We start from the raw sequence: 10196 nt of genomic DNA on the forward strand, positions 1-10196 counted from the left end.
CGGGGAGTGTCGAGCCTCTTATTATCCTTCAGGAGCCAATAAAATTACGGCATTAGCTGATAAGAAACCTCAAAGAAAGAATCACGAAGCAAGAATGGTGAACATATGATAAGCCCCAACCTGCGTTTCTTTAACTGCCAGTTATTGTAAAAAAAAAAAAAAATGCCCTGAGGAAATCGGCAGTCAAACGAGCCGAGCAATTCGACGACGATGCCCAAATCCTGTCTTGGAGAAATCACTATATTGTTGCAGGTGGCTTCTCATCTCGGAGCAGGTCGCATGAATACCTCAAAACTTTGCGAAGGATTTGTCGTTGTATCGTAGTGTTTGTCGTTGTGTCGCAGTGCCTGTGGCTACGTAAATATGAAAGCAGCGTATCGCATTGCGAGGAGACTGGGTTTACATGAACGCGATCGCATGCGTGTCGAATCTAGCAGGGACCAATCGCACGTCCCCTGCCTCTCGACTTCTTCCTCTTCTACTTATCTACTACAAATCAAAATAGAAATAATACGTTACGGTCGCATTCATGTAAACGCAGCTTAAAGCTGCGGATACATGGATGCGACCGTAGCGTGTCGAATCGAGATACGACGACTTTGGCTGCGTTCACATGGATGCAACCGTGGCGCGTCGAATCGAGATGTGACGATGTTGGCTGAGCTCACATGGACGCGACCGTGGCGCATCGAATCGAAATTTAACTCTTTTTATTGGTAGTAGATGGTTAGAAGAGAAAGAAGTAGGGAGACAGGGTGCGTCTGATTGGCCCATGCCCGATTCGATGCGCTACGGTCCCGTTCATGTAAACCAATACTGCGATTGGGTAGAAAAGGAAGAAGCAGAGGGACTGGACGCGTGTGATTGGTTTCCTCCCAATTCGATGCGCAACGTAGCATCCAATAAACACAGCACATCGAATTGAGATTTGACAACAGTAATTGAGAAGGGGAGGAAATAGGAAGATTGGGCGCCCTTGATTGGAAGCCTTTTAATTCGATGCGAATCGGTCGCATTCATGTAAACGTAGCCTGTGATTGGTTCAAATAGAAAAAAAAAATATGAGGGCGACAGAGTCCTCGTGATTGGTCGAAGCGCAACTTGATTTGATAGTAACGCATTCTTAAAAATGGGATTGTACTGGGTGCATCACGAAGCTGACAGAGTGGTGGAAGTTACATGCTTGTTGGGCCAGTCAACCATCGGTCTCGTACCACGTGATCGCGCTCTCTGCGTACACTCAATCGCACAGCGGTGTCAAGCGATGAAAGGCAGGAAGATGATTGAACTGGCGAGCACGTATCCGGAGAACAAGTCGTCTGCTTCTTGGGGTTGCGTTGGCGTTAGAACGATGTCAAGTTCTGATTGGCTCTGATTGAAGGATAGTGGGTAGACCTCGAAGCAAGCAGTCTTTAGGTCTATCCACGATCCTTCAATCAAAACCAATCAGAGATCAGTGTTCTGACGTCACCACAACCCCTGCAAAAGCAGACGAAATTGCACTCCGTATGTGGAGCGCAAGTTCGTCTGCTTCTTTTGATGGAGTTGTGGTGACGTCAGAAAGCCGAGCTCTGATTGGTTCTGAATGAAAGATAGTGGGTAGACCTGAAGACAGCTTGCTTTGAGGTCTATCCACTATCCTTCGATCAGAGCCAATCAAAACTCGGCGCCTTTCTGACGTCACCGCAACTCCTGTGCAAGAAGCAGACGACTTGCTTTCCACATAGCTTTCACCGCCCGCGGTCAGCTTAGCGGTGAGTGACTACGATTGGTTCTCGGGACGTTCTTTTTGTGCTGGGGAGTTTTCCCACTCATTATAGAAAGAAGCAAGGTCTCTTGATACTGCGCACTGCCTTTTACAAGCAACGATCACCAACGCGTATGACGAAGCACAATTTCTGGATGAACGTGGCAGCTTCCAGTCCATTTTGTTTGTTATACACCGCAATTGATTTTTTTAAATCCCGCTTCGTCACACTCGTTGACACCGCAAATGATGTCGCTGCTCTCTAGCAACTCCAGGGTGTCAGGATGTCTACTTTTTCCGCAAGTTACTAGGAGAACCAGTCTACGGAGAGAGCACGGAGAATAGACCCCTCTCGAAGGTCTGCCCTCTGTTGGAAGCTGTGGAATCCCTGCACAATGGCGGACAGTGGCGGACGCAGATGCGACGTGCAGCACAGTCAACTCCACGAGACGGCGGATGAAGACATTCAGCGCCAAAAGCGCAACGTCACGGCACTTGTTGCCTGCCAGTGCGTATGTTATCACAAGACTAATGAACCAATGAAGCGCGCAGGCATGCACCGCGTGACCTTACGGTTTTAGTGTATGTGTTGGCGTGTCTTCTAGTTTGCTCCGCCATATTGTGCAGTGGTGGTCCCGACCTTCTAACAATCGGCACGTGATTTTCTAAAGGGGTTTATTGCATATTAACGACTATGAAAAAAAAGTTTCGATATAATAATAAATGTATGCGCTGTATCACTATGAATGACGTAAACACGTGAAACGTCATGCTCATTTTCACAACACACTTTTTTTTCTTTTGTTTTAATATATAATAAGTCTCATAATTCACCGAGCTCGTCTTGTAGATTGCAGCGATCGACTCTTCCCGCGTGCTTTTGTGCGAAACGCTCCAGATTTTCTTATGGCTCGTTTATACTTGCGGATTCCTGCTCGGCGAATCTGCGCGCAAACAAAAAGTGGATTTCTTTTTCTTTTCTTGCTGTGCAAGGTGGTAAAGTTGACTCGTCGCTGGCGGAAAATCAGAATCAGTCCGGGGACACTCGTACATATCCAGATTTTCCGCCAACGACGCGTCGATTTCGCCCCCCGCGGCTCCAAAATCCGCATACCACTGCGAGGATACGCCCGCAAATCCACGAGTGTAAACGCGCCATTATAAGCCATAGTCCCATCGCTGATACATAATACAAAAGACAGTCACGCAGACACCGCCTGCAGATCATGTTAGAAGCATGCGCATGTACGACTCAAGCATGTTTCCAAGATGCTCGAGGCCTCTCCGCGCACATGATTCCGTCATCATGTCCGCAACGAACACCGTCTCCTTTATATAATGTACACCAATAGTGTGACAGGAGATTTAGGATGTAGTAAGGAGGAGCTCCCAGGGACCATCTAAGCTATACCCGCTTGCAAAAGCAAAGCAAATCATCGACAATACGGTTAATACTCACAGCACGCTGGAAGGCGGCGTCAGCTTGGCTCCTCAGCAAGACACCTCCTCCGACGAACAAAAGCAACCACGCCGCGCTTACCAGCGTCCTCATAGCGCACGGAGCACACGCCATCCAGACGCCGGTGGTGTTCCTTCTGTGACAGATGTCCCACGCAAAACGCGCGACGCTGTCCGATTTTATATGCGTTACCGCGGAATCCCGGCAGCTATAGCGCCGAAGGCGGGTACACACACACGCGATGCTTCGCCGGCTGAGTCCACTGTGGTCAAGACGCTGCCTCCTCTGCGCTTCTGTGGGAGGTTGGGGAGAGGCGGAGGCCCGTCGCTGTTTCTTCCAGGAGAGAGTGTGGCATTGAAGCGGAGGAGGGGAACGGTGATGGCGAGGAACTGGTCCAACGGGACGGTTTTTGTTTCTGTTTTTCTCTTGAGTACGTCCGAAGAACGCTGGGTGGGATCGTCCGCGTGGTTTTGTTGTCTTGGAAGAGCGCGCGCTGAACGCCGTGTGCATGCAGCGAAAGGGCTGGAGAGATCGTTCCATTACGCGTGACGGGTTACGCGAGATTTTGTTACGTTTGTATTTAGAGTTAGGTAATGTCCAAAGGGATAATTGTATATGCCCGTCCCTGAAAGGTAGTCCGCCCTTTTGTCTTTACCCAATTTCAAGATCTTAGAAGAAAAAAAACGCGATATAAAACCTGTTCCTAAACACCACTTCGTCTTACTTTTGACAACAATAGCAGCAGCGTGATGAGAACTAATCACTGACATTTATCGGGAGAATTCAGAAAAATATTAAAAAAAAAAAAGTCAGCGCTAGGACTGATCACTTGCAATGTTGTGCACAGTATCTCGGCGCAGATTTGCATTCCTGGGTCCAAAACCTTTTCTCTCTCTCTCTTTCTCGATCTTGCCATTCGCATGTTTTCTACCATAGATTACATTTATCTAGTGTCCACGTGATCTGGAAGAAAAGTAGACATGCGAGTGTTTTCTATTGACTGTTGATGAAACAAACTACAAAGGCTTTACATAACAAAAATAACAATTCAGTCGGACGTTTCGTGCCCCATACAGGAGACATCATCAGTTTTGTCAAGTTGATTTTTGTTTTTTGATGCGTAAAGTCTGTATAGTTTGTTTTAGTCATGTGAAGTTATGTTTTGTTAATTACGATATGTTTTTGTTGCGTAAAATCGGTGCAGTTTGTGTAATGTTTTATTATAATGAGTTCTAGCTTCTGGAACATGTTTACCTAGACTGATATATATTGCGAAGGAACATACTTGTCTCGTTTACCACAAACGATGTGGTTGGTGTCCGTTCCACACCCCTATTTTAGTTCACTCAACGTGTAGTCGACCTATAACCGTCTAATTCGCGTTAGTCGGAGTCGATAGTAGCTTTTTGGCGTATAGGGTATTGATCGCTAACGATTCCATGGGCGCAGCAGAGTCCTTAGTGTGTCAGCCTCACCCATCCGCAGCCTTCCGATACATTACACGCGCCCCGAAAAAAAGGGGGTGCCGATTTCGAGAAGTGAAATTACGATAGGTGTCAACTATTTTTTTTTTTTTTTTCATACCTGACTTTTGAACTGGAAGAAGGTTGGCAAAGTCACAAGTAGGCGAAGCTGTAGGAAAGACAAGAGCCGGTTTCTTTTGAGGCGTTGGTAGCGTATGATGGAAGTGTATATGGAGGCCCCTTGAAGCCTATTTTATGTTTTAAGTAAGGAGCCATACCTTTTGTTTCACGCTCTGGCAAATTGCGGTGCATCGAAAACGACCGGGTCACGAAACTTGTTTGAACGCCGGAACCCACGATCGCGAGCATAAAATTCTTGTTTCGCATTTCGAAAGCCAAAATCGCATTGCTCACAAATCATTAAAAAAAAAACAAAAAAAAAACGGTGCTTTGCTAGTTTAATTTAGTGCTCGAACGAGATTTTCTTTAGACGTCTGCAAGCACAGAGCTCACCAAAAACATCTTCCGGTTCTTTGTCGTGTCCTGAAAATGAAGTGCAGCGCGACAGCCGATGCGCTGCACACACTCTTGCAACCTGACCACACACAATATCCGCACTGCACACGGACATTCTACACCACCAGTCGGAATGAATTGCCGTTCAACACACATTATGCAAGCGAAAAAAAAAAAGTTCACTAGTTATTTTAAACAGCGGGAGCTTAGCAACATTGTTACCCACTGTAGATGAGCCAGTGCAGTACGACTGCAACAGCCGAGTCTTTAACGTGCATCACGCATGTAGTGTTACACGACCGCATTCGCCGGTATGGGGCTCATCCAGGTCGAAACGGGCATGGGAGTGGGTAGGAAATTCACGTTATACACAATTATTACGTGACATTACATTACCTGATGTGTTGTAACTACAAAGACCCAAATCGGCAGCTCTATTGTTCGTTAGTTTTTTTTTGTTTTGTTTTTGTTTGTTTTTGTCACGGGGTCAAGACCTCGAACCATTAAATAGGGTTTGAACAATTCATGCGTGATTTCTTTGTTTAATGTCTAATGAATTGATCGGTATACGGTTTGGTCGTCGTCGTAATTGAAAGTTTCTCCGACAAAGTTTTGTGAAGAATGTGCTTTCCGCTAAATTCCGTGGCGAATCCCTGAGGAACTCGTGGCCGATGTTGTGGGGCTGCGTGCTGGCCAGTGTTGCCAATTAGGACGTTTTCAGTGTTGCCTATTGTGAGAAATAGCCATTTTGCTGGTAGCGGCTGTTTTGGCGGTTTTCAACTCGTGCTAGCGTTTTACTTTTAGCTGTAAAATGTATTTTAGCTACCATTTATTACAAAAGAATAGCTGGAATTCAGCGATAAAAAAAGAAAAGTCATAGAGTTGACATTTTTTTCTTACTGTAAGGAAAAGTGTCGTTCAAAAAGAGTGTCGCTCGCTAAGCCATTGAGATGTGGAGAGAATACGGTAGCACACATTTGGAACATGATTTGAACTAATCTGTACATGAGCGCATGAACGCGTTTTTGAAATCTGGCAGATGAAAGGGGAACAGTGAAGTATGTAGAGAACTACATACACAGAAGAATGCTATACGATTTTAAACTTTAAGCTTGGTTAGCAAAAGTTTCAATGGACACCATACAAATCAAATTCCATTTAAAAAAATATTGAAATTGTGCGTAGCATATGAATTTGGTCGTTGAAGCTTTGAACTGCCACCAAATGCTGCATGTGTACTTTGGAAGGCATGGGAACATACCTGGTGACAGCAAGATGAAGCGGGGTCACCGTTCTGTGCATGGAAGCAGTTTGAGTCAAAACAAAAAGCTTCCTTCTAAACTGTTCTTTGATTTATTATACTGCTTTTTAAACTAGTTTGAGAGGAAACGCATTAAACAGTCGTTATTGTCTTTCTGACTAAATTTAGCGGTTTTCAGCGATTTTTCGGGATCTCGTTTGCGGGTCATAGAGCTTTGAAACGACAACATGCACTGGTGAGTACGCTTTCACTAGAGTCCTTTGATACTGTCAGAAAAACGTTGCTCTCGGTAGACGATAATTTAGTACTTTACAAACAGCTCGCGGTAATATATGAATACCTCAAGCGTTCTTCGTGGAAGTATATACAAGCGACATGTACTTCACACATTTTTGAAGATAATGAGTGGGTTTATGTCAGGAGCGTCCACAACTAAAAATAGTGGCATTCCTACCAAACCAATCATTTAACAATAAAAAATGATTTTTTTATAGCGATTTGTTAGGAATGCCGTCACCTTTGGTCGTGGACGCACGTGGTACGGGCTCTTGCACTGTTGTGAAACATGATGGGATTCGTGCCCCCTGCTAATTCCGCGAATGACGTGGTAGCCTGAGGTTTCATATAAGTATGTTTCGGCGTCTCGCCGCAGCGGGGCGCCAGTCACGTGGCTCTCCTCTCATCCGCTGTCTGACGCTTTACCTTTTCCATTTCGGCGGCCGCTTCTTGTGGTGATCTGCCAGGCTCTGTCAGTATATAGGAGGCTAAGACCGAAGAGGACGCAAGGAGACGTGAAGGCCGACCAAAGCTTGTGTGAATATCACGTGACCTTCGGAAAAGCGCAGCGACGCTGGAAGCGCGTACTCACGTGATCCGTTTAAAACACCGCTCAATCGGTAGGGATGGCTCCGCTGCGGCCCATTGTAAACTGAAATGAAGTACACGGACATCACGACCCTCCCCCGCCCCCCAATACAAATACAGAAAAAAACCGGAGCTTTTATATAACTGTAATGAAACCTTCATGGAAGCAATTTCGCGACCGACGGGCATCGATCTACCCGCTTTTGCGTGATGCTCGGCGACCACCCCTGTTTGAGTGACGAATCTGCTGGACCGTAACTGGATGGTCGACAAACTGAAAGTAATTGGACGAGATGACGATTTGACCTGCGGACTTTGAGAGAGGACGAAGGGAGAGAGAACGTCCAGTGACCCGCTCCTACTTCGCACGCTTCATTTTAAAAACTCCGTTTCCCCTGTTCGACCGCAACCGCCATTTTCTTGGAGCGCAATGTGCTTTGTAATTTGTGTTGGTTGTTGTTGCTCGTAAAAAAAGTACCGGGAGACTATAGCTGAAGAAATCGCGCGCAGGAAAAAAAAAAAAAAAAAAAGCGCAGGATCATTTATTGCGCGTGATCGGTTTAGCCGCTAAAATAGTATAAATGCTCGAAGGTGATCGTACGGCGTGACCCCAAGCATCCTGTTGTTGCTCTGTAGCCAATGAAATTACGGTGTTAGCTGATAAGAACACCATTGACCAATCAGAATTCGAGAAGCGACTACTACGTGATAAGCCACACCCTGTGTTACTTAAACCATCAGTGACTATTAAAAAAAAAACTGTATCGTCTTTGAGCGTTACTGATATTTGTTATGCCTACAAAACTAGTTTAATGTACAGAAATATTTATACGACATGCAGGTACCGTGACCCAAATCAATTTTGTAAAACACTTTTTTTTTTTAACACCAAGTTGCCATTGACTGATCGCGATATGTAGGGACTGCGGTTCTGTAGGCGTGGATTTAATGGGAAATGTGACTCGGACCGAGATATCTACTGCGTTTATTATGTAATGGCGATTTCCTGCAGGGGTATAAAGCAAAAGAAGAATGTTTCTTTTGATGTCTGTTACTTGTTACTATGCACAACCATAACTTTATTTGAAAGACTTTATGGGAACTTAATGGTAGTACAGCTGATGATAGTTTCGGAACGGGATATGAGAGGATGGCAGTCGTTTAATATTTGCTTATCGGTTGTTTTATCGCCATGGAAGATGACCATTTCTTAATTTAGCACACATGCATTGTCGAGTTGCCGCTTACTTGTAATGTGAATACTGTTATTCAACCCTTAAAATATAAATCTGAGAGAGAACGTTCAAATTGCCGCGTCCAGACGACGTTTATTTGTTTTGACTGTCAAATTTTATATTGTAGACTTTCTTGTACTAGGCGTGGTCTGCAATGTTGGCTGAACCACAAATCGGGTATTGTAACCACGGACGCAGTTCAAGAAAAGGCTGGTTGTTCCTATGCAGTCTTGTTTCTGCTAAGAACCACGAACCGAAAGTGTCCAAGAAATCTAACGAAAAACTCCAGATGACAATGCGTTCTAAGTAGAAAAACAAACGCACAAAAAAAAAGGGGGGGGGGGGGGCTTTGCTTTGGCTGTGTTTCGCTGCAGATTATGTCTAAATACAGCATGCACTGCTTTCCTTCTCTGATAGTTTGCTTCTCTCCAAGTGTCACTCTTGCGAGGCACTGCAAAGACTACGGCGCATCCACTGAGCACATCGTCCCGCGATTCTCGTATACGCGCGATAGGGAGAGGAGGATGGCACATGTACTTCCCTCCCCCGAGCATGCGCATGAGCATGCGTTTTGATGCGCAGACATGAATTTTGCAGGAAAGGGGTGGAGTGAAAACGTGCTACCGCAATGAAAAAAGTATACCTCTGCAGATACTGTCGTTTATTTATCACTCGCCAGCAAACTGCGACCGTTATCTCACGCGTTTCTACGAAGGAGTTACTTTTACCTAGTTACTTTTTTCGGTAACGAGTAACGTATTTAGTTACTTTTTGAGCAATTAACGAGCAACGATATTTAGTAACTGTTTCTGAGTAACGTTTACATGTCTCATCTCGCACGACCTGAGTAGCCTCGCATCGTGCGTGCCTCTCGTGAACAGGGTCCACGTACACCGAAACAAAAGTATAAAACGGCGAAGAGGTGCTCTGGTTGCTCCACCGCCAGATCGTACCATTTGTACACGCATCCTTTGGTCGCTCCAACACGGGCCCTGATCGCGTCCATTCAGTGCAGCTTGTTTTCACGCTTGCGCCACGGCGGTTTTGTTGGGGCGCCTTTCAGACCGTCCTCCATAGCTGACGCGTGTCTGATGAAACTCGGAGTGTCCAATTACCCTCTATTCGATCTACTTCGAGTGAGAGAAAGGGAGGGAGAGAGAGAGAAAGCGCGTGTGTGTGCGGGCATGTGTGTTTGTGTGTATGTATGTATGTATATGCGTCAGCGCATGTATATGTGTGCGCGTGTGTATGTGCATGTGCGTGAGTGTGTGTCTATGTGCATGTGCGTACGGGCGTGCGTGGGCGTCCGGATATGTGTGTGTGTGTATGTGCAAGTGTATTTGTGTGCGTATCTACATGTGTATGTGTGTACAAGTGTGTGCGTATGTGTATGTGCTCGTGTGTGTGTGTGCGTGTGTGTATACGGATGTTTGTGTGCATATGTGCATGTGTGAGAGAGAGGTTGAGAAAGGGGGTGTTTGGATTCGCGGGACAAACGGCCCTACAGTCGTCCGCTACGCAAACTTCGCTTGTGGTTGCTCGCTTGGTGGCCGTTGCGCTTTGTGAATGGCACTCGAAGAAAGCGTCGATGAAAGAGCGCGCAGCAACGATTGGCACGAGGAAGTCCGCCGAAGTATTCCAGAGCCTTCAC

The 10196-nt window shown here is 45.8% G+C and overlaps 1 protein-coding gene across 1 annotated transcript in view; it reads right to left on the reverse strand.

Moving 5' to 3' along the window:
- The window catches only part of LOC8038920, a 45339-nt gene extending 41844 nt beyond the window's left edge, over positions 1–3495 (reverse strand). The window contains exon 1 of the mRNA XM_040501937.2: positions 3207–3495. Coding sequence (XP_040357871.2) covers positions 3207–3320 — 114 coding nt within the window. The 5' untranslated portion in view covers positions 3321–3495. The remainder of the gene's footprint in view (positions 1–3206) is intronic.
- Between the last annotated feature and the right edge of the window lie 6701 nt (positions 3496–10196).

Source organism: Ixodes scapularis, unplaced genomic scaffold (genome assembly GCF_016920785.2).
Source record: "Ixodes scapularis isolate PalLabHiFi unplaced genomic scaffold, ASM1692078v2 PGA_scaffold12__126_contigs__length_90152505, whole genome shotgun sequence".
In the NCBI taxonomy this organism is placed as follows: Eukaryota; Metazoa; Arthropoda; class Arachnida; order Ixodida; family Ixodidae; genus Ixodes; species Ixodes scapularis.